This window comes from Pyxicephalus adspersus, chromosome 6 (genome assembly GCF_032062135.1).
Source record: "Pyxicephalus adspersus chromosome 6, UCB_Pads_2.0, whole genome shotgun sequence".
In the NCBI taxonomy this organism is placed as follows: Eukaryota; Metazoa; Chordata; class Amphibia; order Anura; family Pyxicephalidae; genus Pyxicephalus; species Pyxicephalus adspersus.
The window spans coordinates 11,407,555-11,435,320 of record NC_092863.1 but is presented as its reverse complement, the minus strand read 5'-3'; the positions used below and the strand labels follow the sequence as shown (position 1 = coordinate 11,435,320).

At 40.3% G+C, this 27,766-nt stretch overlaps 1 protein-coding gene and 2 long non-coding RNA genes across 8 annotated transcripts; 2 read left to right on the top strand and 1 right to left on the bottom strand.

Moving 5' to 3' along the window:
* The first annotated feature begins 68 nt into the window (after positions 1–68).
* LOC140333120 (uncharacterized) lies at positions 69–6,101 on the top strand. The gene is made up of 3 exons (XR_011921290.1): positions 69–526; positions 4,517–4,783; positions 5,881–6,101. It is a non-coding gene; the product is annotated as an uncharacterized lncRNA (long non-coding RNA).
* LOC140333119 (uncharacterized) lies at positions 640–14,579 on the bottom strand. The gene is made up of 3 exons (XR_011921289.1): positions 14,447–14,579; positions 5,928–6,029; positions 640–1,861 (listed from the first exon to the last, which is right to left on the bottom strand). It is a non-coding gene; the product is annotated as an uncharacterized lncRNA (long non-coding RNA).
* LIMD2 (LIM domain containing 2) lies at positions 7,260–24,955 on the top strand. 6 transcript variants are annotated; one of them, XM_072414546.1, is made up of 6 exons: positions 7,260–7,333; positions 17,974–18,066; positions 18,171–18,248; positions 19,423–19,467; positions 20,084–20,223; positions 23,820–24,955. In XM_072414546.1, exons 2-6 carry the CDS (start codon positions 18,025–18,027, stop codon positions 23,980–23,982), a joined length of 468 nt encoding a protein of 155 aa, XP_072270647.1. In that variant the 5' UTR covers positions 7,260–7,333; positions 17,974–18,024; the 3' UTR covers positions 23,983–24,955. The 6 variants fall into 6 exon arrangements, with proteins under 6 accessions (XP_072270647.1, XP_072270651.1, XP_072270645.1 ...); XM_072414544.1 differs by lacking the exon at positions 7,260–7,333 and adding an exon at positions 14,594–14,729; XM_072414545.1 differs by lacking the exon at positions 7,260–7,333 and adding an exon at positions 14,614–14,733.
* The last annotated feature ends 2,811 nt before the right edge of the window (positions 24,956–27,766 follow it).

Genomic DNA, 27,766 nt, shown 5'->3' with positions numbered 1-27,766 from the left:
TCTTCTCTTACCGTATACCTAACGGAAGTGTGACTTGTCTCAAAAATATGGTCCCGTGTAAGCCTAAATATTCCTTCATAAGGGAGATTAAACATTAAATATGCAAATTGTTTGATATGTTTACACTAGGCCCTGTGTAGTCTTATAGAATTATTGTACAGAGATGTTAATGCAGACTCACATTTCTTTTTCAGTTGTGGATAAAGTAGGGAAGATTTAAAGCTGCACTCCAGCCTTACTCTCAGCCTTGCAGAGTTTCACAGGCTTTGTAATGAAATTAGTCTGCTTTCATAGCACAATTTAATAACAGCCAGTGTACATTAGGAGCTACATGAAGATTTTCCTATCTGGAAGACATCAGCAACTTCTAGCCTTTTCCTCTCTAGTATTACTGACTATTTCACCGGATTTCAGTGTAAGCGTCACCACAGCCTTCAGGACGCCACATACAGCACCCTGTCAGCCCCTCTACCAGTTCAGGTTTACCTGCAGAAATCTAGTGATAATGTCACTGATCTAAAATCAGGTACGTCATGAAAACAGTATTTATTTAATAATTTTATCATTGTCATTAAGTTCTATTAGTTTTTTTCAATGTATGGCCCATTGGAGAGATCTTTTTACTTAATTCCTGTGACATTTGTTAAATAGGTAAAAGGGCTCCGACTGTTTCATAAAGACACTGACCGTAAGAGGTATGGTGGCTATCCCTATCAAGATTGTACATTTACTTGGTATTAAAATATAGCCTTGTTCTTGGAGGAGCTTTGTACATTCAGTAAATGCAGAGCAAGGAGAAGATTCTTAACATAGGACATCTGTTAAATCAAAGACACACATAGGATCTGATTTTTTTTTTTTTTTTTTTTTTTTTTATAAAGCTCTCCAGGATTGGAGAAGAAAAATCATGAGAGGACCTGGGTGAGCCAGCCAACCTGAAATGGATCTGGTCATGGATTGAAAACATTTTCTAACTAATAGCAAATGATTTTGAAATTTCTCCCATCTTGGAGATCTTTACTAAATTAAGCCTATTTTATACATAGTATATAATATCACCTTTAGATCAACCAGCAACTATGTAGCAGAGGGGTTTGAACTAGTGGATACAAATTGAATGGCTTGTCTATTGAAGCCCTCATATTACACAGTTTTGGTGAATCTAAAGGAGATTGAAATAAACAATGGTCACACATATGATAGTTTGATGACTATAAAGATGTACAGCCTCCTTTAGGCTAGGTTCAGACTGGCAGTGCTGCGGTGCAGTTACTGTTTCCTCATGCCTGGGAACTGATGGCTCAGGTATATGTACCGGTAGCATCTGGTCATGGCAGACCCATAGAATGAATACCCCATGCAGTTATTGGTGCGGGACTACTCACTGCCACCAGTTGTCAAATCTGCAGATACTGGTTCTTTAAAAACCAGTGCTGGGGTATGAGTGGTTGGCAAGGTGCCACCCCCTAGGAGCCGCCTAGAGACACATGTACCAACAACTCTGCCGTATGAGAATCTGCCCAACTGTATAAAGATTGCACTGTTTAGGTAATAGATAGCATTACAATTGTTTGGTAAATGATTGTACAATCAGCTTGTAATGTGTATGCATAAAACAGCACTTAAGCAGAGACCAAAGCTGAATGTGACATGTACAGGATGTGTGCACTTTTCCAGTCCATCCATAAGGTTGGTAGAGTAAGTTGATATTCTTGCACAGTACAGCTGGATGCAGGATGGGATTGTATTCTGTAGGGAGCCATGACATCATTTTCCAGATTATTACACAACTGTCATAAATCTGTACACAGTCACGGGCCCCTTCTCCATGTCAGCAAGGGACAATTTAGTCAGCAGATTCCTAGAAAACAGAAATCATTTCACAAATCTCATCAAAACAACACAAAATAAAAAGCTATACAGTGGAGTTTAAAGAGAGCTCTGTTATCTTGCACTGCAATCCTAGTGATCTATATAGGTGCACAGGCGTGCAACTAAAAGTCCTGCTAGTTTATGGCAGCAGGTCATCTGGGAAGGTGTTTTGGGGTCTCATTAATGGACTAGCTGGACCTGGGAAGGTGTGTTGTGCTTGTAATACTCCATTGCAGAATGTCACCCAAGAATGTGCATAGAGGTTCAAGTGGATGGCACCATATGGCTAAAACTGTCACAATTTCAGGAAGAAAAAGCATAATTTTTTCATATTTCAAACAGTGACAACAAGTTTCATTTTTTTTCAATATATTTTTGAGGGGTATAGTAGGATATACAAAAGAACAAACAGGAACAGCATTATCCTAGAGAATGACCATAATGTAGCTTTATCAGGAAGAACACTGAAGCAGTAAAAAATATAGATAATATATATAAAGGTACACATTAAAAAAATTGACACAATAGAGATCTATGGTAAAATATTCAGGAAACCTTATACGGGTGTGTAGTGGTCAACACCTATTCAATGTACAACTGTGTGTAATATGTTGGTGCTTTATAAATACATTTTATAAATAAATAATAGATCTGCCACCAAATTTGGGCTCAAACACCCTATCTGATTGGTCCAAAGTTTCAAAGACAGTATTCTGTCTTTCCAGTTTTTTCTCAAATAGGAAGAGATCATTTTGATTGATTGTATGAAATCTCATGAATTGATATTTTTAACACCCAATCAATCAAAAAATAAAAAATTAGTTGCTTACAATCTGCCATACATTTACCTTCATATCTAATTGCTTTCAGATCAGAAATGAAAAACAACTTGTGTGTACAAGGCCTAAACCTGTCTACAAGCTACTGAGACTTTGTTAAATGAGAAGCAGACAGATGGAAAGATGCAAATCCCCCCCCCCCCCCCCCCTCCTTTCTCTCTCGCCATTGAGCTTATTCAGTATAGACAAAGAGCCAAATGCAAAGCACCGTCAATCCATACCTGCAGTTCATCATCCAGGTATTGAAACTATGTGAATTGAAATGTGATTGGCTGCAATTGACTGTAGGACTGAACAATACAAACATTTGCCAGCACAAAGACCTAATTAAAAAGACGGCATCAATGTATGGAACTACAGCATTTGGGGGCCAGGCACTCAACACAGTGAAAGTTAACAGGGAGTGCTAGGGCTGCAACAAGCAGGCCTATTTGTTCAGAGCAAGCTGGGTAGGATAGATTGGGTTAAGGGGGCAGACATTACATGCTCAGACTTACAGGAGCTATATTCATTTATTGGGAATTAACAAGACCACTTTAAGGGCAGTTCCCATGTGGACTGGTGCATCAAAGTGCACGTGGAAACACTTGCATTTCAGTTCACCACAGCCAAAGCAACAAAAAAAAAGCAAATTTTTTTCCCATCTGCTTTGGTTCATTGGCAGCCCAATCATATAAATGAGGTGCCTCAATGTATTTTAATGCAATGCACTTGAGCGGGCAAGCGTGAAGCCAGCCTAATGGCTGCCTGCCTTAAAGCGGCTGAAGACCCCCAGTTTGTTTCCACCAATTCATACCACTATTGTGCACATATTCACATATTTCTCCATTATATATATATTTATATTTCCATACACAATCGGATACAGTTTACAAGTATACATAGCATTTGAAAGTGGGTTAGAAGAAAAAAAATTATATATATATATATATATATATATTGGAAAGGGCTCTGCTTTAACATTTGATGAATTTGCCCAGAGATCTGTCCCCGGACTTTATAAGGCAGCGGTCACCAACCACTGGTGGGAACATTTTAGTGGTCCCCAGAAAAATGTGGACATTATTTGCAATTTTTATGTTCTATTAGTAATGAAACAAATAATATTCTAATAAATTATTAGATTCTGAATTACAATTTATGCCTTTATATTGCACTAAATTCACAAACTGTACTAGTGACAGAAAAACAAAGGTGGCGCAGCGTGACGTCAGTGTAGTCTTATATTCTCTGAGGCAACCGCTGCCGAGCCGTACGCTTCAGTATTGTTTCCACCATTACAACAGTCACCCTGCTCCGCGAATAGCGATTCAAATCCAATTGATTTATTTATTTCTCAGATGCTCTTTTAGTATGACCTTAACTGTGTATTTTCTTTAACTGTATTATTTGATGGCATCAATAATTTGACTTTGATAACTATCATTTCTTGTTTGGTCTTAGATTTGAATGAAATAAACTCATAATGAGTGAGAAAAAGCAAACAAATAGTTTGCATTTCTGTAGTAATACCAAAGATAATACTAATGATAATAGTAACAATAGTAATACTTCACTTAGCCATAAGCTGATCAATAAATCAGAGCCTCAGCAGCCCTTGTCAGGCACCATTAGGAAGATTATTATTTTACAAATGTATTTGTCTTTTTTAATAAACTCATATTAATGGTCCGCCTGATTTAAAATTATGAATTTAGTAGTCCGTGAGGTCCAAAAGGTTGGCGTGTTATAAAGCACTCATCATCCATAGGTTTCCTATTACTTTTTCACCCTATAAGATGGTTTCATTCTGAATTGTTTTCCAGAGGTGGGTGAACTGACCCCTGAAAATGATCCCTACAATTCCACGTGAGCAGTGGTGCAGCCCCGGGGCCCGGATCGTTGGTACACCTCAATAGAACAATGATTCGAGACAGATGAACTGGAAGGATTTATATCCTGGCTGCTTGTTTTATGCACAGAACGGCCAGACAGAATGGATTGGTTTCCATGACGATTGTGAGGATGCTCCCGTTTTTCCGTGACCAGTTACCATGGAAACAGAGGGAGGTGCAGCCATGGACAGGTGTATGGTAAGAGAAAGGGGGTAAAGGTGAGGAGGAGATTAAATGGGGTCTTGGTGTTACAGAAAAAGGATGAGAAACAGGAAAATTATGATTACACTTAGATCATCAATAGAAAACGTCAGCCCACAGTCCCCCCCCCCCCAGTACCTGATAACTACCTCACTTATGATGGGAACTGGGACACCAAAGTTTACAACACACAACCACCAATCAAAATCCTTCTAATCCTCTGAAGATTCTGGTCTGATCCATTCACACTATTTGCCCCTTGCAACATATAAAATCAGATGAAAATCCTAATCAAAAAGGCATTTGGATAATGCAATGTATGCTCAGTTCACCTCACACACCAGGATAGGAATACAAAAAGAACTGAGCAAAATATTCAACTGCATCCAATGAGATTTGAAAATGACAGTCACATGATTAAATTAGAGCACTGGATCCTTGTGAAAAAGTTTTAAAAATAGCACACCTGATCTTAACTACCTATAAGGGGAACTCAAATATCCACCTAGGCCATAAAATGTACATTAGAAAATAATACACAATCACATCTCTGTACCAAAATATACAATACACAATCACATCTCTGTACCAAAATATACAATACAAAACAATACACGATCATGTCTCTATACCGTGCTCAGGCTGACAACACAGGAATACAACTGATACAGAGTTGTCACTCCATATAAACTGCACATTAATGTTGTGTAACCATGTGTTGTGATCAAACATGGCAGGATCAGCAGATATTATTTCATTAAAGGGGCTCTGCCTATCCAAATTACACATCTTGACTAGTGGCCACCTAGTAAGGAACAATAGATGAGTCCACCCCAGAATCTCTGTATATAAACAGCAACTGCATTTAAAGCAAAACACAATCACAATCACTCAGATTGGAAGGATTCCTACCTTAGTGTGCTGTGTTGGAATAGTCTTTCCTCACACTGATCCCTGAATGTGAGATTTAGCCTTTATTATCAGCACCTGGGGTAACCTTGGGGCATAATGAGGAAAGCTGCAGGAGCTGCATCACTTCAGGTAAGCAGTCTTGTGTTGTTATTTTATCTCATATTGACTTTTTATTTTATTAGGCCAAGCATGATTAAATAACTAATACAGCTTTTGCTGTAGTACTTACCTGCTCTCCAAGAGTGTCCCCTGCACACTCACAATGCAATGCAGCACTGGCCCTTTCCTGGTATCAAGGATTTGCTGTATGGGAGAGATGTCGCCACAGCACCTGCAAATGGTAGACATATACAAACAATGACACAGGAGGAGGAGAGGCCCCTGTCCTGAAGAGCTTGCAATCTAATAGGTATTTGCATGTACTTTGAATATGTTTGCAGCCTTTTGCTTGTATTCCTGGACAGCCAACTGTGACAGATTTGCAAAATAATAATTTATTTCTGAAAGTGAAACATTTTCACTCTAAATGGCTACATTTGATCAACAGAGGGGGACTTTTGTTTGGTTTGGTTGTGACCTTGCATTAATTGTCTTGCTGTGTAAATATAAAGAATTAGACTAGGTACGCAGATGATTCTTGTCCGTCTCGGGGCTGATATCGGACGAGATACTGGCGTGTATACAGTGCTGGTCATCTGTCGTCTGAATAACCGTCCTGGCGGATCCACATACGAGGAGCAATCGTAATGCAAGTGAAGGGGAGAGATTGCAGTGAGGTGTCACTTTCCCCTCCCCTCTTCATAGAGCAGAATGCGCTGTATGTATAGCGATAGTTCCTGCATTGTTCAGTCGTTTGTCGTTGGAAAGGATTGTGAAAGATCTGCACATGTGTACCCAGCCTTAGGCTATTTACACACATCAGATAATAGTCGCCTGAGCAGAATGGTGCCCGTCACTGTGTATTGATGAACAACTGCTGTGCATTTCCATGGAGGGGAGCACAGCGGGGTGCTGCAAGCCCATCCTCCATAGAACAGATCTGTGTGTACAGCGTTCATTCATTCATCTGTCACTGAAATCTATAATGAAAGATCATTTCCAGTGACAATCCCTTTACATCCATTGGATGTCTGTACAAGGCTTTAGAAAAAAGAATTTTATTGTGATGTGGAACAAGATTTAGTATTAATGACTTTTTCCAGTGCAAACTTTATTGGGGGGATGTTTAAATTAAGGACGGCTAGCAGGTAATGCAGTGTCCAATGAGTGATTAGCGTGTGGTGCTTGAGCACAGGGAACCTAATAAAAGCTGCATTCTGATTGGGAGTTGGGAGACTTTTTTGTTCACATGAAGCCCCATAAGGCACTGACATCTGGGACAGAGAAAAAGAGAAGCAGTTGGAAAACAGGAGGGGGAAAGACATGAATAGGAGCAGGGAAGGAGTAGTGAAAAAAAGCATTGGGGGGGGGGGGGGGGGGGGGGGGGGGGGAGACAGATAACAAGGGAGGAGAGGAAGAGGGGGGAGGGGGGAGGCTGTTGCATGAAGCAGCCACACAAAGGACCTTGCTTGTGAAACAGAGAAAGCAAGCAGAAGGAGGAAGAGGCATTTCAGACACCGGGTGACCAGGAATGAGGTGAGTGCCCAGCTGCCAACTCAGCATTGCATGCCCGTCTATGTCCAGTAATTCTCTGCCATGCATACAAGCAAGATCCAAAGCTGCTGCTTTGCACAATATCATGCAAATGTTTTTCTGCACAGCCAGTAGAGCCGGCTAACTGAACAATGGCATATTGACCCATTCAGTGTGAAAAGTGCATTCACCCATAGCAACCTATAAGAATTCTTTATTTACGATGGTTAGATTAGAATGGGCACTTTGCCCGTTGCTGCCGCTCTTTGCCCGGCTTTATTAAAGAAGCCGGCTTTTGTATAGATCATCTGAGGGGCATGCAAATAATTTCCAGTTCAGGAACCCATTTCTCATGTCAGAACATGCAGAGCAGTAACACAACACCCTTATCACTGGGGTCACAGGCTGCGTTCCCTGCCCTGTAATCATGGAGCTCCATCAATTCCACATCATCATTGTTATCATGGCACATTCCCTCCACATTGACCCCCCTAAAACTTTTCTTTCCAGTACTGGCAACATTCTATAGTTCTGGGTGTTACAGAGTTTATTTATTATAAATTGAGGATTTAGAGGAAATATTAATAGATAGGCCCCCTTTAATGTAAAACAAAAGAATATTAAGCACTGTGTATCAGAAGTGTTTTCTTTTGAAGTATGAAAAGCAATTGTTTATTTTCCTTTTCTTCATTGTATCTTAGCTCTTTGCAATCCCTTGCATGTACCCAGCACCGGCTGCATGGCATTTCTCTGGGGTGACTTCTGATGGTGACAATTACAGAGTAATGAGCATTGTCAGAGTCACATTCACATGTATCGTGGTAACTTTGTGCGGTCCCATTATTATTACTAATAAACAGGATTGATATAGCGCCAACATATTACGCAGCGCTGTATATTAAATAGGTGCCATGATTTATAGTGCCATCCAATGCACAAGTATAGTGGTTGTGAATGAACCCGAGACCCCTTAAACTAACACAATGCCCATGCAGTCTGAAGGAGCTTTTATAATCTCCATTGGAAGTGCATGTAACAATTTGGAGACACTATAGGATTTATTTTAATATAATACTGCAGGTTATAAATATTGAAAATTGATTTTAAATTCACATTGATATGTAAATAATTTGTGAGATTTTAGTAATCTGATTTACTGTAAATTTGCACATTTCTTCTATGACACTATGATAACAAATGTGTCTGCCACTGAGTACCAGTCCCATTTACCTGAAGGAGTTTAATAGGAATATAGAATCTGTTTAGTATGCTTATATGTGATCCCTGGAAACCGGAATGTCACGGTGGCTTCCAGGTCAGATATATATATATATATATATATATATATATATATATATATATATATAATAATATGTTTGTGTTGGAGAATAGTATAGCTAGTTATGTTTGTTTATAGAAATCTTGTGTATTGGTCTGTGCTGCTCCACGTGTATGTTTGTTTATACTGTACATGTACATTGTGGTATAATGCACATTTTGTACAAACTATATATGCATTTGGGTGTAACGCATCTTATATACTATGTGGTCAGTGTGTGATAATGTGCCTGCATATGTTGTGTACATACGTACATATGACCTATAACAAGGGCAGAATAACAAAATGCAAAGGAGTTCTATTTCATTATTTCCTGTCTTCCATTAGTCAGGCAGCACACACTGAAGCATGGCGGTCTCTTGGTGCCCGCCAGTAGTACTGGAAATTGGCAATATATAAATGATTAGTTCTTTTTGGTGATGCACATAACCCTGGACTAATATACAAAGCCTGTTTTATGGTGTCAGTCCTGATATCAGTACAATATATAAAACATTGGAATATTAGAAAGGAGGCTTTGTCCTAAAAGGCTCCACAAAACAGTTTCTGTTTTCATTTTCTAAGTGGTGTTACCTGGTGTTTATGTAATAATGCAGCTGGGGCCTCTCCATCGCCTCTTGGGAATGGCGCGCTATTACATTTCCACAGTCAAGGCAGCCGATTACATACATAGGTTTATATATCAGGATGAATTTGAAGAGGTTTGCTCTTATCATTCATTTTCCTGAACTTGTTCTGCAGATGTCAAATCATTTAGACCAGGGGTGCCCAACAGGTGGATAGCTATCTACTCGTAGATCGCGGAGCCTTGCCTTTCAAAATAAATTCCACCACGCATGGAAATTAAGTCCAAGTTTTTATTGTTGGTAGATTATTTTGACTTGGTTATTTTAAAAGGAGCTCACAAGCTAAAAAAGTGTGGGCATTAGAAGGAATAGAGGGCATCTTTACATGGCAGATTTATAGCCTGAACTCCTTTCTGGTTTTTCCTTATGCCATTTCGGAGCTGATACACCAGAAAATCTTCCCAGGTCATTCCCAATGGGAGGCTTCTCCCTCACCTCCTGTGCCGGTGGCAATTTTGGATTTCCCATCACTTTCTCTTCTGGGTGACCATTGTTACCAGGCCCTATAGAATCTTCCTAGCCCCCGCAGTAGTGTTCTTGGACTGGAGGTTCCTCTAGAGCTTGTTTAGGGTTTTTTTGGAGCCATTTGTGAGTCTCAGGTCAGTTTAACTGATACCAATAATCTTTTTGGCTATCTGTAAGGGTGATATTCTTCCTACTGGGCAGCAATGTTGGAGACATTCTTCCCACTGACCACCACTCTAATGTACTGTGAGCTGTGAATATTATAGGGGTTTCCCAATACTTGAAAACTCTTTCAAGGGTTCCTTCATGTAAAAAGGTCAGGAAAGATTGCCCTAGAAGTTCCAACCTTTAAATCCAAAATTAAACAAACATTTGTTCATTAGATAATCTGTCTTGTAGAGAACACCAGGTTGTAAAATTAGGAAGTTCTGCAGTAACCTGTAGTTGCCAGCTTTGGTCCTCTACTCCTCGCATGATTTATTGCCCAGTCACTGGATGGATGACTTTACTAACCAGAAGTGAGGTGGACTAGACTTGGCAGTCATATGGGATGGTCACTCTCTGGGCATTTATACATCGAAGAAGCCTGATTTTTATTGTCTGTAGCATAATTATGATAGATTTGCAGGTTTACTTTAATTCTAGTCAGTACACAGCCAAATGCTGCTGACTATATTCAGATGGTTTTGTTGGGCAGTGTCTGGTTATGTAGGTTAACATTTAATTAAATGGGGAAGTAATATGGCAATACACCAACTTTTGCTGAACCATGTCATCCTTGCGCTTCTTGGTTCCTCTTTCTAATGACTTTCTTTCTTTTAATTTGACAGTCCTGACAACAGGCTTATTGTAGCCATTGGTCTCACTCTTACTCAAGTAGAGGTCAATGCCCTGTCCTCCAACCACAGCAAATCATTATCACATCACTTTCTAAGACCTATGTCTTATTCCACTAAGGCAGTCACGCAAATGGCAATAATAATCTCTTTATGTTAAGAAAGGAAATGGAGTAACATTTCATTATTGCTATGTGATCAGCCAACTATAAATGGCACAAGGAATTCTAAAGCCCCATTGGATTCCCTTTGAGTTGACACTGAAAGTGTTTCTAAATAGTCGATTTCCAGACCTCCATGTTGCTCCACTTTGCCTGGGCTCCCGATAATATCGGCTGTGTAAGTGACCCGGGGGAACATTGACATTGCAACCCTGTTGGTGTGCCAGTTGTAGTTGCAGGCACCATCATTGCAGGTAATGTTCTGCTGCATACTTGGTGCCATGTATTCTTCCCTTTTTATATTATATCCTGTAATTGGCCAAACACTCTCATTAATGACAAATAGAATACTCCCAAATTGTCCTCCATATAAAGTAAAGCTACATACACACTTCCAATTATTATCGTTGGAAAACGAACGACGAACGTTCATGCACGATATATACGAACGATCGTATAGCACCGATCCTGCACATAGAGGTAACGACACGATCGTTCGTAGATATTGTACACACAATAGATACGATCGTTTGAGCGATAGAGGAACTATGTGCACGACAGGAAAGTGACCGGACGTTCGTTCATCACGCATGCTCTGAACATGGACGATCAACGAACGACCGTACACACGAACGATGTTCAACGATCGTCGTCCAATCCGATCCGCCGGTCCGGTCGTTCGTTTCCAGCGACTTTCCTCGTTCGTCGGCGTCGTTGGTTACTTTTTTACGAACGATTTTTTGCCCAATCGATCGTTCGTCGTTCGATTGGAACGATAAAAATTGGAAGTGTGTACGCACCTTAACACATCTGCTCCTCTTTCTCACCTTTTCTCAACACTTAGCAGCTAATTGTATTTACAGTGGTGATCAGTGATTTACTTGCTGCAACTAAACTGGAAATCGGAGGCTCCATTATTTTGTATAGAGCGACCCATTTGTCACATTTTCTATTTGCTGTCAGCACTTTAAAGATGGTGAATTTGGGTATTTGAAACACCACTGTTCTGCATTGACACAGATGGTGGTGGTAGAAAAATGAGCTATAAATCAGGTTGTTGCCACTCTATAAAGATGGAAATCCTTTTCTTTCATCAGCAAAATTTTCAATCTTCTAAAGTTTCAATTCTAAAAAAAAGAATGCAGCTGATCGTCACTTTTATTATTAGACCCCAAAGAGCGCCCCGAGAACTATCAATGAACAGTATGTAGCACACTGAGCCCTCCTCATATCACCTCTGATCTATGAGTTGTATCATTCTCTAAAATAATAGTACTTTGTATTCCCAGCCGTGAGATCTGGGCTGATATGTGTACCAGGCTTTCAGTCTAAGTGGATTTCTTCATCACCTGCCCAGTCTGTGGGTGCAAAGCCCATTACACCGCCATATAGCACTTCAATCCAATTAAGACTTATGGCGAACACAAGTATTATAGATTGGTTCCTTGACATTTGATATACTAGTATATTTATGGGCTAACTTGTCTGGAGAAATGGGAAAATCTGGATTTTATTATGAAGATGAGATCAGTTTGGAGAAAATCCTCCAGAACATAGAAGTATGTCAGGTATTTGGTGACATTTGGGGCCCCTGTGTCCTGCAATATAACTTACATTTTACTGCAAGGACTTTTTGAAATGTGGAAAACTACTATTTGGTTATTTAAAGAGGTTCTGTGTGTTTCTTCTGCCTTTGTTCTGAGCTATACATTGGCAGCCCTGCATGAATAAGTGCTGGACTCTTATGCTTCCGTAGATTCATCATTATAGGGCTGAAAAAAGCAAGTGAAGGCCCAGCATTGTACCTATGGGATACCCAAAATGATTATTTCCAAAATATATCCATGGCCCAAACTTTTCTTTCATTTTGGTAATGTAGGGAAGAAAAACAAGCCCTGGAGAGTTTCTTTTATAGCTTTGATTCACAGGAAGTGAAATGAAATCCCTGCAAAGTTTGAAAATTGCCCACTTAAAGCTGAACTCCTGCATGAAAGCAGAACTAAACTTTTAATACAAAAAACTGCAACACTGGCTTTATATTGCAGAAGGGAAGAGCTATGTCTGTTCTGCAATAAAACAAAATGATCTGCATGATTTAATTGATTGAACACTGAGCTGCCATGTGTGGCTTCCAGCATACCTGGGTGCATGCTCAGGAGTCACGTCCTTCCAGCTTGGCCAGTCAAAATGGCTGAAGACTGGGTAAAGATGCCGGTGGCAAAGATGGCATGAGTTTAGTTCTGCTTTAAACAGGATGACGCTGCAGAGCTGCCATCGGTATGGCAGCATCCTGTGGGTGCAAGGGATAAATAAATCCCCATGATTCTGTAATCAATATTAGATCACTACCTGAAATGTTGGCTTCTTGCAGCCCTTGTAAATCAGGACATTCTAATGTCTCAGAGTGATCGAGAGATGAGCTCATCAGTTTACCACTTCTTTCCCTGTCCAATCACAAGCTGGGGGAGGGACAAGACCTGTAATTGTTGTTTTAATGTAAATTGGGTCTGCTGCCAACCATAATAAGGCTGTGCTGTGTGGACAGAAATACAAATTCTTTAGCAGAATTGAATAAAGGATTTCATGCTTAGATGTGATCCTTCTCTAAGCATAGGGGAGAGTTGGCCATCACAAAATAAACATGACATAAAGCAGATAGATAGAAAACACATGTGGATGTATGGGACGATGGGGGAAGGGGGGGTCCATTCTAAAATCTGCAGTTCTCGGCGGTGAGTCAGTAACATTAGGCCGAGCTCTCGCTGCTTTCTGAAAGGTGTCACCAGAGACCGCACTAATTGCTGTGTTTAATACGTCTCTAAGTCCGCCTGCACCACTGACACAGCCGCAGGGAACCACTGGTTTTCTCTCCAACACTAATTTACTGCCGGTTAGGTTACATAGCAACACCCCAAATATATACTGACATCATTTGACTTCTTGAATTTGCTGCTCATAAAATACTCAAATGCTTGTCATGTGTCCATAAAGGTCCCCTTTGTGTCAAGGACTTTGGGTGACAAAATGCTATTGCTGAGGTTGTGATCTTGTTCTATACAAGGCAGCCACACACAGCTCAGCATAGAGAGCTCAGTATGCAGCCAGCCATAGGGGGGAAATGTCATCTTTTCATCCTGCTGATTAGGATTTGTCACAATGTTGTCATTTATTGCTCTTTTCTTTAGTGCCAACCAATGCTTTGCCAACAGAAGGCGTAAACAGGTTCTCTTTATGGTCACCTCCCTAGTTCCACAAACCCCTCTTTTAATTTTTTTCCCTGCTGGAGGAATAAAATATATAAAGCATGTGACAATGCTGGTGTGTGCCTGCTCATACACCCCTTGCTGAGTTTGGGGCCCGTGTTGGCATGCATTTTTTCAGTTTGACTATGGTTTCCATTTCCAGAAAAATCTCTGGGATGCAAAACCCACAATGCAGGTCAAAGGCAAATCATAGTGAGATCAAAATGAATTCTGAATGATCCCTAAAGCATCCTATACCAATGCACCATCACAATCCCAAAGTTTGCTGACATTATACTTCTGCATTCACTCCCCCGCTGAGAGACCACTGCTTCCATATGGAGCAAAGGACCCTCTCTACAGCCTGCTAGGACAGGAATTCTGCTCAGACTAAAGTTGCTTTCTACAGAATCAGCTATCTCAAATTTCAATGAGGATTTAAGGTACCTGCACTGCACTTGTGTGCCCTGGGCATCTGTAATGTGGCTGCTATGCTCCCTTTTCTTATTTCACACGGTGCTGGGAGAATAGCGGTTTTCATTGAGCCATGCAGTTCCAGGAAGTTGTGTTATGTCTGATGCTTGCATCCTGTGTGTGCCCCAGGGGAGGAGGGTTATAGACTGCAAGGCCTGAAGTCATTAGAGCAGAAGGGAGGGAAGTCTTTCCAAACTGAAGATCCACCAGAGCAGCAGCAGTGCTGAGCAGTGTGCACCTGGGTGTACCAATAGCTGTGAGTAAGTCCCTCCGATCCCTTCATTTCTAACCTGCTTCCACTCTCCTGCACATTCTGCTGCCCCTTTCCCCTCTCTCCTGCGCACTCTGCTGCCCCTTTCCCCTCTCTCCTGCGCACTCTGCTGCCCCTCTCTCCTGCGCACTCTGCTGCCCCTCTCTCCTGCGCACTCTGCTGCCCCTCTCTCCTGCGCACTCTGCTGCCCCTTTCCCCTGCGCACTCTGCTGCCCCTTTCCCCTGCGCACTCTGCTGCCCCTTTCCCCTCTCTCCTGCGCACTCTGCTGCCCCTTTCCCCTCTCTTCCGCCCCTTTCCCCCTCTCTGCTGCACACTCTGGTGCTGCCCCTTTCCCCCTCTCTCCTGCACACTGTGCTGCTGCCCCTTTCCCCTCTCTCCTGCTGCCCCTTTCCCCTCTCTCCTGCACATTCTGCTGCTGCCCCTCTACCCTCTATCCTGCACATTCTACTGCTGCCCCTCTACCCTCTATCCTGCACATTCTACTGCTGCCCCTTTCCCCTCTCTCCTGCACACTGTGCTGCCCCCTAATACACACTTCTTCCTCTCTGATCTGTCTCCTTCCTGCAGCAGATGGATGGCAGGCCTCAATGCTTTCCATTGGTTATTTATATCAGACTGCCATCTGTGTGCCCAGATAATGAGGGTGGCAGGGGGCGCAGAGAGTGCGGCTGACATCAGCAGTCACTATACATACCCAGGTGTATATATAGAAAGAGGGATGAGCACAGGACCAATAGCTAAAGGTATTTTTCATCTCATCCAGCTGGGTAGCATCCTTCATTCTGCATGTGGAGTGAGGGATCCAGCTGGTGACTAAAGGCAGGAGATACCTCCAAGTGCAGTGCATGCCAAAAAAAAAATGCAAAAAATGTCATGCTGGGACTTGTAGTACTGCAACGTCAAATAAACCAAAAACTTACATAACTAGCGGTCCCCAAGAGTAAGCAGTGATTGTGTGCAGGCATTCTTTCATTGACAGCAGGTATATGTGTTGTTGTGATGGGGTGTTTGTGTGGGGGGGTCTCACTTAGGAAAGATTCACTCGCTTCCTGTTGTGTCACTAGGACAGGAAATCACCCTAAGGCTGGATTGACACAGTGAGTTGCATGAATGTACTATTTTCATAACGTGCGGTAAGGCAAGCATGGCATTGCACAGGACATTACCATAGGATGTGTGTGCTGCAATACATGTGTGCGCTGTAGCTGTGTCGCCCCTATAAAGTAGTTGTCCGCCATGCTGATCCTGTGACTTCAATGCTTTGAGATGGAAAAGGGTTGACAAGTTAGGGCAGAATTCTGATCCGAGTGCCGGGCAGCTGGTATTTCCAGAAGCTGGTAGGTGATGGTTCTGATTGCTCCGTGGTCCTACACATATACAACAACACATCACTGACATGTGGAGTGTAAATCTGTGTGATCATGTCTGTACCTGGAGCTAATGGAAGCCATACGCCTGTGTGATGTACAAGGCTGCAGTGTCTTTGTACTGATTATGTATAATGTGTGTGCTGGTGGTCAGTTATTTTCGCAAGTAATTTGAGTCATTGTGGTTGTTACACAACAGAGGATAGAGATGACACAAATATCTGTAGCCCTGGGCACAGGAATACTCCGGCATGCTGCAGAATGTCTGACCTTTAACAATCTGTATAATAAATGGGGGGTGTTATGTGCTTTGAGGAATGTCAGTTGGTGTAAAAGAACCACTTTAGATCTCTTAGTACAAATCTGTCTAGGTGTGGTGAGTTTTAAAGTGCATGGACATCTTAATGAGAGTTTTTTTTTGCTTCTTTTCACTCTGTTAGATACAGTATACTATTTGGGTAAGTGTGTGCTGTCCTCCTCTGTGAACTACAGGACACCTAATGCTTTGTGGAGAGATCTCTCCTGTAGTCCTAACACACAGGGTGACAGCACATCTCTAGATTTAAACAGTTTAACAGTAAAGTGATTGAGCATTGTCAGCCCAGGACAGGAAGTGTGTGCTGGTTCTGGGGATGTCTGGGGAGTTCCAGAATCTGTTCCAGAACCGCCAGGTTCTCTTTAAACCAATGTGTGCAGATTCCTTCCATTGGCCGGACATGTCTGTATCTGCACAGTGTTCATGTCATTGTACAAACAGGTAGAAGTGTCCCCGGGGCAGGGGGCAGGTATGGGCCCATCTCCTGCAAAGATGGTCGTTGTGCTGACCCTGCAGAGATCTGTAGAGGGGAACCAGTGTGACAACGCAGGAAATAACAGAAGCCACAGGGTGACAGGAAATTGCAGAGGTGACTTTGATAATCTTCAACCCCTTCACACCCTTCCGCACAAACCACCTCGTGTGTCTGTGTTGTGATGTTTTATAGAGTGCTGGCTCTGTTATATTCTATATATCTGATATGTTTACAGTGTCTTCTCCATTCTCAGACCTTTTTTATTAAAATATAGTTTTATAGCAAATTTGTGAGACTGTGGCAATACATTATAGGAGGACACAGAATCTTACAGTCTAGCCACAGCCATGTGTTTGGAGGCATGATCTCATTCAATATGGTAAACACATGCTTGCTCTTCTTGACTCCTTTTCATGCACTCACTATACTCCATTAACCCAATGACTGTGTAAAAAAAATGTTCACTTGTTCTTCATTTACCTTGGAATGTGCTAAATCCTTATTACAATATCAGTGTGTAGTATCCTTTACTACACACTGATATATATTGCTGCCAGCAAGATATGCCTTAACAGAAAAGTCTGTATCTTGCTGGCAGCAACAAAGTTTAACCTTTGTATGACAGCAGTGGTCTCTCTGAAGGGGTGACACATCCACTACGGAGCCAAAGTGCACCAAGAAGCTCTGTTGAACTTCTGCAGAGAGACCACAAAGACCAAGATTTTCAGGCAAGGGAGAGGCTTTATTACTAAAACTGTGGCTGCTTTACAAAAAAAAGATATTGAACACTTTCTCTATTGATGCATGTGGAATGTATTTTGCTAGCTTCAAATAAAATGAATTTGTTTCTATGGGGTTTAATGGCTGTTTTCTGGAAGTGATTGGATGATGATGGATGATTTATACACATATGATCAGAGAATCCTATCCTGACCTCTATTGCCATATACTGGGCAGAGGGAAGTATCTCCAGCCCCAGTTTTATTTCTCTCAGCTTGGAGTTCTATCCGAGCAGTGTGGTTTCTTCAGCTGAGGAATACATTCTAATTCTTTCTCTTTTCTCTTTACAGATGAGAATTAGATAAACCTGAACCATCCAGGAGCAGCCGTCCCATCCAGAGATGTTTCAAGCTAAAATTCCAACCACGAGGGCCACAGGCCATGTAAGTACAGCTCGGTGGTGATTCAGGCTCTGAAGCCAAATGGAAAGTCTGAATCCTGGAAAATGCAGCTCACAATGACGGCACTGTTCTGTCCCTGTTTATAGGCTCTTTGGGAATGTAAAGTTTACACATCAGAGAACATACGTCATGAACGGCAGATGTCACACAAAGGCCTCGGGCCGGTAAATACGTTCAGTATGGGCATTCCAAAATTAAAAAATGCAGGTTGACTTCTCCTGCTGAAAATGTTATATGACCGGCTAAATACTTTCTATATTACTGACCTGAACAAATTACAGTAAGAAAAGTCATGCTGCATATTTATTGTGGGCCAAAGTTGACAGTAATGACAATTCCAGCTTTCTAATATGACCAGCCCAATTTAAGGGCAATTGCTGGAATGAAAAGTAATTTATTGTATACTGGTGAGCCTGTCCACCTGAATACTCTGATGTCCTGCGGTTGTCTTTTAATGATCAGCGTTTGTTCTGCTTATAACTTCCCTATCCAGACAAATGGCAAAGTGTACCAGTGTTACTTATCATTCATTCCCTGCGTGTTACAATGCAGCATCTGTCTATTATTACTTACCAATCCAACAGGCATTGACACAGATCTTCACTCTTTTGCAGAGGTAAAGTTCCCATGGAGTCTCTATCACCTGATACTTCGGGCAGCGTTGTATCTCTGGTCCCCCCTCTGCACTGTGTGGGTTCTTCTGCTGGCTCCTATGCACTAAGTAATGCCATAGTGGCTGGCAGAGGGGGACCAGGGGTTCATTTCTTGAAGTGTCAGGTGCAGGTTCATATGAGCATACATAGAATTTATAATTCACTGACTGGTTATTATTCTTATTTCTCATCAGAAATGGAGATGATTGTCTAGATTACTTCTTCTGCTTGATGCACTTTTAAAGCAAACTTGAGATAATGGAAGCTGCCATTGGTGACCCAGTTCTCTAATATCCTGTGTGCGTGGTTGGTGTTCTGATCCTCTGCTTATAATACCTTTTTTGAATCGCTCTTTACAATGATTTCAGCAATGGCGGCTCACATCATCTCTCAGTGACAGGTCCCCTTTAAGGGGGTTCCTTTTGTTTAGGGGGTCAGTGTTCTAGGGCAGAATGTTTCCTTGTCAGGCACAATAAACAAGGTTTGCAGGAGGATGGCTCTGGTCATGTGATCACATAACAGAGGGAAAAGAAAACAGGAACTTTTGTGAACCCTTTCCAGCTTCTCACACAGACAGCTGACATGCAATTTTAAAGAGCAGCCTGTAACAAAGATTTCTTATAAAGTCTGAAAACAGGAAACGCTTATAGTACGTCTTACCGAAATATCTCTGTCTATCTTTTAGGATTCTGCCTGTAGTCCTGCAGCAAGTGTGGTCCAGAGGTCAAAGGTGAGTACCCTCCATACTTCACTTTGTTTTATTGACTTTTACTTTAAATAAAATCTGCATTACTCTATTTTTACAATGAGTAATATAAAGCCTGCACAGACCCATATAGAGCAAGGAGAAAGGGCATGGGAAGCTGGGGAGTACCTCGGGTGTGTATGTGTAATCTGAGGTTCAGCTATAGACCTTAAAAATCACGTAAACTATTCATATGTTATATACAACAAAAATGTGAGGTCTTTAACTCTGTCCTGAAATGATTTACAAAAACTGTTTTTGTATCATTTTGGTAGCCGTCTGGTACCAGGTTTACTTTGGCAGCCCCACCCTTACTCATATTTGCCCGGACACTGTCACACAATGGCAGAGACAGATACTGAGAAGTATTGGGGGAGCCACTTACCTAAAACATGCAGGTTAGGAACTTTAAGGACATTTCTCTATCTGCATACTTGTTCTGAGTTTGTGAAGCAGAATGGCAGCCAGATAACTAGTCAGAAATAATCAGGACAAAGTGAACCATAATTTTCCAGGCAAAGTTTCTTTATTCTTGGTAGAAAACAAAAAAAAACAAAGCACAAATACCACCATGCTAATGTAACTGTTTTTGTCTTTTCAGTCCTTCAGTATGAAGCCTCCCGTAAGAGAACTCTGCTCGTCCTGTCAGACGACTGTGTACCCCATGGAGAGATTGGTGGCCGACAAGCACATCTTCCATAACAGATGCTTCTGCTGTAAGCACTGCAGTACCAAGCTGAGGTGGGTACACAGGGGGCAAAACTGTATATTAGAGGAGGTGAAACGTGAAGGAATTCTGCCAGGGAGATCTCCATTGGAGCCTCCATGATATGTAGGAAGTCACAAAAGGACACAGAACATCTTACCCCCAAAATGAAATATCAGATTGGGTTGTCTGGTCCTTCAATGTTTTCGATTTTGTTATATTATATTTAATATCTTTTTGTTAGTTGAGAGGAAGTATTTCCAGCCAATTGTACCACACCCCTAAATCAATTTTAACCATACAAGTATTAGCAACATGTGCCTTTTTTTGGTGGGGGTTTTCTAGGTACTCTCAATCTCTGAATCCTTATACACACAGTTTAAAATTTATCAATTATAGTTATTCCTAATTATCCATATAAACAACAATTTTGGTTAACATACATCAAAACATCTTTTGTTTTTTAAAAAACACTGTCTTTGTGACAATTCTCCTTCATAAAAACAGTTTTGCTCTTGATGCGTTTCGTCTATTACAGCTTCATCAGATCTTAGCTGCTCCGTATATGGATCTAAATACAATTTTTACTCAATTTATCACATAAATTCACTTTTACTAAAAAAAAAAGGGAAATATACACTTAGTTCTTTAGAGATGACAATTCTAACAATGACCATTCCTTAAAAAGAAACAATTGCTGCAAATTCCATAAAGTTTTCATTAGACCTTAAAAACATCTTTTATTGGAAGTAGAAACTCTTTAGGAGCTTGTATTCAAGGTGTAATATTAGAGCAGTGCATACCTCTTATGTATAAGGGGGGAATATATCTAACTTTGTTCTTATGCATCAACAAATTGTTACACCTAAAAACAGTATGTGTGTGTATATTATATAATTGTTATTACATATATGTATATACTTATCTATCAAAATCAATCTCTGTGCTCACCTAATGGTAAGTGTCATCTTTATTGTGTATTTAACCACCAAATCTCTCATTATATTTAATTATTAATAAACAATCCTTTAATGATTGTACTTCTCACATCTAAAAAACCAACAACTGCATGCTATTTCTTCCTCACAAAATTAACTAGTGTATCCATATTCTACTATTCATTTAACTTTACCATGTTGGCTGTCACTTCTTTTCCAATCACTCAATGATCCATTGTTTATATAATGAAATGGGAAGTGACCATTCATCAAACCAACATGACTCATGCATATTAAATATATAAAAATGAGACTTAAAAAGATCTAATCATTCACAAACCATTTATTTCACTTACCCCAATTCACTGCTCTTTACTTCTGAACTCTCCTTTCTTAAGGTATTACTCCCTGTATTGATCAAAATTATAACACGCAGTTTGTTTGTTAGATGTGAGAAGTACAAACATTAAATCGATTGTTTAGTAAGAATTGAATAATGATTGGTAGGCACTGTTGAGCATATGGTTATGGTTTGGACTTATATTGTGAGAAAAGAGTAAAATATAATGAGAGAACCAGTGGTTAAATTAACAAATAGGATGATAATTACATATATATATATATATTCTCTGCACACTTTTTTTCCAGGTGGAACAATTTGTATTTGTAACCATTATAGAGACATATAAGGATATCTAGGGTGTAACAATTTGTTGATGCATAAGAAAGATATCTTTCCCCCTTAAAAATAGGTGGTATACACTGCTCTAATATTGCACCTTGAATACAAGCTCCTAAAGAGTTTCTACCTCAAATAAAAGGTTATAAGGTCTAATGAAAACTATGGAATTTGCAGCAATTGTTTCTTTTTAAGGAATCGTCATTGCTAGGATTGGCACCTCTAAAAAAAAAACTAAAATCATATACAGAGCAGGTAAAATGTGTTTATTCTGATGAAGCTGTAATAGGCGAAACACGTCAAGAGCAAAACTTTATGAAAGAGAATTGTCACAAAATCTGTATATGTAAAAAAAAAAAAAAAATATTTTTAAAATGTTAACCAATACTGTAGTTCTTATTGATAGTTTAAAATTCATCAATAATATTTATTTTTAGTTATGTGTAAAAAGATTGAAGTACCTAAAAAAAAACAGCTACCGAACAAAAACAAAAGCACAAGTTGCAAATACTAGATAGAATAATTGGGAAGGCAACATAGAACTACACTGACATATTTGTGACTATATTTATAATGTGAAGGAGAAGTGCCTTTGTCTTTCAAAGAAGCCGACCTTCTGTATTTGGGCCTAAAAGCTTTCCAAGTCTGGCTATTGGAGAAGCTGGGTGATCCCGCAAACATGGAATGGATCTGGTCCAGGATTAAAAACATTTGCCAACTAATAGCAAATGATTTTTATGAAATCCATTATAAGTTTGCTGGATCACCCAGGTTCCCCCACGATAGTCATACAATATAGTAATAAATCAGGTCCAATAAGTGACAGAACTGGAAGAGGTGTATTGAGGGTTTTCTTTAGTACTCTTATTCCAGTTTTGCATACTTACTTTTTTTTTTTCCTCTCACTTTTGATGTATTAGGCCTGGTGAAGAATCCTCGTCCCTGACACTTTTGTATATGTTTGTCTCCTGCACTGTGTATTGATGTTGCAGCCAACAGGGTAAAACCACAGCATGCAGTGCAGGAAACAGAAATCAGACACCAAGTGCTGAAGTGTTGGATGTGAATTATTCTTTGTCTGGAATATTTGCAGTCACAGCTCTTATTCTGCAGGGTGGCTTTTTCCCTTTCTTTCTGGTGATTCTTTAAGTAGCTGACATTTTACATTCTGCATCTGTAAAAATAAAAAAAATCATGAGAAAAGCCCCGGTAACCTTTTTACTGCCAGTTTGTGTGTAAATGATGTATTATTGACCTAAAGAAACTATTAGAATATTTCTCTGTTATAGATCAGTTTTCAAGCTGGCAGAAACAAGTAAAATACCTAAGTCGTTTGGTATTGTCCCCAAATATTTATATATATATATATATATATATATATATATTTATTTATTATGTGGCACCATATAGTTTTCCTAGTTTAATATTTATAGAACCATAGCATTGAATAAAATTTCACAGTTTAGTTATTCCACACAATTAAAACATATACACAAATATAGACAAATATTTAAAAGAACAGCATTTTGTCGGCAGGTAAATATACAATTTCATATCATTATATAGATTGTGGTTACATAAGGTATTGTAGTTTCATATGGTTATCACAGGTGTGCAGATTTTAGTTTTTCCTATTATGCAGGAGCTGGGATAGGATTTCATGCCCCTCTGCAATAGGCAAAACAAAAACCTGCACCCCCGCAGAACAGCAGTCAGAAACTGGGGTCCTACTGCCTAGGTGCTTACCTGGGAAGCCTGCGCAGTACGGAGACTAGATCTGCACGCTAGAGCTGTCCTACTCCAAGGGCACAGTTTTCAGATATTTATTTTTTGTCCCACTCTTGGTAATGTCTCCTATTAAAGCAATGCAATATTAGAAAACAGCAGCTGAATGGAGTGAGAATTGCACTTTAAGCACAGGTTCTTTTTTTTTTTTCTCTCCATACCTGACAGACCTGGATTGTGATTTTCTGATTTTCTCCTGAGTAATTACTGGTTCTTTTTCTTCCTTTAGCCTCGGCTCTTACGCTGCCCTCCATGGTGAATTTTACTGCAAGCCTCACTTCCAGCAACTCTTCAAGAGCAAAGGCAACTATGACGAAGGATTTGGGCGCCGACCTCACAAGGATCTGTGGACCCACAAGGAACAAGAGGCTCCTGGTGACAAAGCTCCTTGATGGGCCCGATTCCCTGCACTCACCTGGCTCTTTGTTTCTCCCTCCGCAGTGCACCTGGGGTGGAGCCATCTTGTGCCTCCGTGTGAGTTTTAATGCAGATGACGGCACTTTTTTTTGTATTTTATTTTAGGATGTAGCTTAAGAAGGTATTCCCTCCTGGAGTGCCTAACTGCAAACATCAGATGCCAACTGGGCCTTGAAGACCTCTAAAGTGCACAGTTTTGTCCAATTTTATGTATAGATATAGTTTTGAGTCTCTTATTCCTTGACGAAGCTGTGCTGGACTAATGTGGCCTCTTGAATGTGGCTGAGGGGGGGAGGTGGGTGAAAGGGCAGCCTGGTTTGCTGTAGTGGCATTAGACACAGCTGGCATGTTGAAGTATTGTTTGGCCACATTAAAACAATCCATTGTTGCTTTTTTTTATACCAACAAAATACAGATCTAGCAGTGATGTATGGAAGTTGCATCACTCTGTATGTACTGATTGCAACTCTGATTTTATTCCTCAGAATAGACCAAAAGGTGCAGTAATGGTGGGAAGCGGGAGGACGGCCATTTTGTTCTTACAGGGATAATGCAAACTGAACCAGACAGCCGTCTTCTCTAGCTTACTGCTCTAACCTCAGGGGACATCCTCATTTCTTCTGTGCATTCAGATATAAAGCTATCACATGACCAAACTGGCTTAACCATCCCTGCAATAGGCATTTCCTGTCACCCACCTCCCTCCAGCATATATCCCCCTCCAAAAAAAAAAAGGGAAATGACCCCGTACCCCCTCCTCCCTTTTATTACATAAGGGAGACTACAACATTCCTGATCTCTTTCACTGCACTGGGGAATGGTAGACCCTTTGTGCTGATGAAGGGGTGTCCATACTCTGCACTGGTTTGGGGTTTTGTTTACAGACTGTTTTTAATGAATCTTCTCTGTGAGCCTTGATTGTAAAATAAAAGTCTCTCTAGGCATAAATGCTTCCGATTCGCTTTGTGTTTGTACTGATGTAATGTATTTTATGTCTGATTTATTATTGGGGAAAACCAGTGACAAGACTAACACTATTAATGTTCTCAGGTGCAGTGACAATGTGCTGACTACAGGTGGAGTATTATTATTAACTGTATTTATATAGCACCAACATAATATGCAGCGCTGTACTTTAAATAGGGGTTGCAAATGTCAGACAAATAGAGGGCATAGCAATTTACAGGATATACAGAAAGCTAAGGAGTGGAAGCAATACAAAAAGACTTGGGTTACTATCACACAGTAACACCCCAGACTGGCTTCCAGCAGAGGAAGGTAAGATCTTAGTGACAAATAAGGATTGAGGGGAAGGTGCATTGATGTTTTCTAAGTACACCATTACTTTGTAGTACCTGATCCTAAACAGAGCATTTACAAAATGTCATAAGGGGGTATATACACAAAACTGCATGGGTACTTTTTAATCTTTGTACTCTTACTATTAACATATATATATATATTTATGTGCCAATGTTTACATAAAATAATGTGCTTTGCTGTGGGGCTTTGTGTTACTTGCCTGCATTGGGAAATTTAGATATTAACTTGTCCTGAGTCTATGGTGGTATAATGCATTTCCTAATTGTTGTGGGCTTTCATGTTACTGACTCCATTGTGGGGTTTTGTGGAATTTTGTGTTTTCAGTCTGCTGTTGGCCCGGACCAGGCTAGACTAGCAGGGCTCAGCTGTTCTATTGGTGTGGGGCCTGGAGTTATCGGACCACTTTGGGGGTCTCTGTTTCCAGGTTTCTGTTTGTGTTGCAGACTTCCTGCTCTTCTCTAAAGTTTCACTTTTAATATTCTATTAGGTAGAGCAGTAATGTTTTGTATGGTTACTTTATGTACATGTTGTGTTCCTGTGTCGTTTATATGCTCAGGGCTACCCTTCCTGATGGTGACAGCAGAACATGGCTGCACAATGAATGTAATCATCATGGCTGTTTGCACCAGAAGTGTATAGGATACAACAAAGGTGACAACATCATTATGATTGGAAGACAGATTATTGTCCTCCTGTAAAAGGAAGTACCTGGGCAATGAACCTAATACTCGGTGTTCCTGCTAATGTTTTATAGACATCTGACATGAACATGCAAACTGTTCTACATCTAGTAATTACATCTACTTTGACCGCTTTCATATTTTTTCACTGGTATAGGAACCATGCTAGCAGCTCCTGAGCATTAAGGGAGATGTAATTCAGATGTAATAGACCCCAAAGAGCCCATGACCGAGAATTTGTCACCCCTCTAATCCTATAAAAGTCTTGTCTGTCCCCTTGTAGTAGTGTAGAATTAAAATAAAAATATTAACATTTAAAGCCTCACACCGAATGTACATGTAGGGCAATTATGTGTATGTAGTTGATGTGTAGCAGCACCCATGTCAGAATGAGAGGAATGTTTGTTTCTAGGGATTTATGGTTACAATGAGCTGTTTGTTAAAGCATTGTCTTTGCTATATTTAACTATTTTATTCTGTATTTTATGGCCCTGGAAGGGGTTAGGTAGTTTCTCACTATTTGAACCCTGTCTCTGTCCCCACTCCAGGTAGAGAAAACACAGTGATTGGCCATGTACTGTCCCAGCATGCTTTGTGCTCTGATACATAGAACCATGCTGGATTTTAAAAAATGAAGTTGCATTGGGATTACAAATATTAAATTGTTGCCATCTAGTGGTCAAATAGTGAAACTGCAGAAAGGAGAATTGATGGTATTTTGTTACAAATATCTGCAGTAGTAGGTAAAAAAAAATGGACTGTACAGTGTACATTCACTGTGATTCTTGAAAGGATTTTTTTTTAGTTATTGGAAAGGTACCCCAATAAACTGAATGTTTTTACCTTATTCTCCTGCCCCATCCCTACGAATCTGTGTCTTGGAGCTTCCCCTTCTAATATCTGCTTTTGTTTGTTTTGTCTCAGCTTGCTGCCTACTCTTAAAGCTGGTTTACTAACTAGCCCACTGGCCTTTTTGTTCTATATTACCTTTCTACAATACCCTGCATGGCAGAAATCAGACTGGGAATCTGGGTTCCTGCACCATAAGTGCTGAATACTCCTAGGGGGTACCGAGGGCTCGGAAGGAAAAGACAGAGTTGCAATGGTAGTGTCACTTTCTTTCCTTAGTACATTGGGATTGTGTAAATTACAAGAGGCTAACAAAATCCCCCATGTATCTAAGAAGGTAAAACCATCCAATACAGTTAGCAGAGGGCACATTTGTAAAAAAAAAGTACCTTTTTTTCCTTAGATGTCTCCACATGCGCTGTTCCTCCTCCCAGCATGAGCTGCACTGTGCACTGCAAGATAAGATTTAGGTTAGTGTGATTTCCAATGTAAAAGTTACTCTCTGTGCATTGTAATAGCTATCAATCAAGCAAACCGTATAAATAACAAGTATGACATGGAAAGGGCAATTACATTTTATCTAAAACAAAAAAATGTATAAAAATTGATTACTTTTTGTCATACATTAAAAGGGGATATATATATATATATATATATATCTATCTATATAAATATATATATCTAATATATAACATTTTTCCCCACTGCAAAATTTTACCTGCTGTCTATGTCCTTGCTGGGAAGATTCACCCCTCCATCTTGGTTGAGAAGAGGTGCTGATAAATCTTCCCATGGGGACACCCATACACAACGAGGGGCATTTCTTCCTGTTTTGTTATCTTAACAGGAAGAAGAAAAATCCCTCCAGCCAGACACAGACAGCGAAAAAAGTCGGATTGGGATTTTT

Bases quoted from the DNA above. Each gene is read 5' to 3' on its own strand.
- LIMD2 (XM_072414546.1), top strand. From the start codon at position 18,025: ATGTTTCAAGCTAAAATTCCAACCACGAGGGCCACAGGCCAT. The intron at 18,067-18,170 runs GTAAGTACAGCT...CCCTGTTTATAG, and splicing joins CCACGAGGGCCACAGGCCAT to GCTCTTTGGGAATGTAAAGT. The intron at 19,468-20,083 runs GTGAGTACCCTC...TTGTCTTTTCAG, and splicing joins GTGTGGTCCAGAGGTCAAAG to TCCTTCAGTATGAAGCCTCC.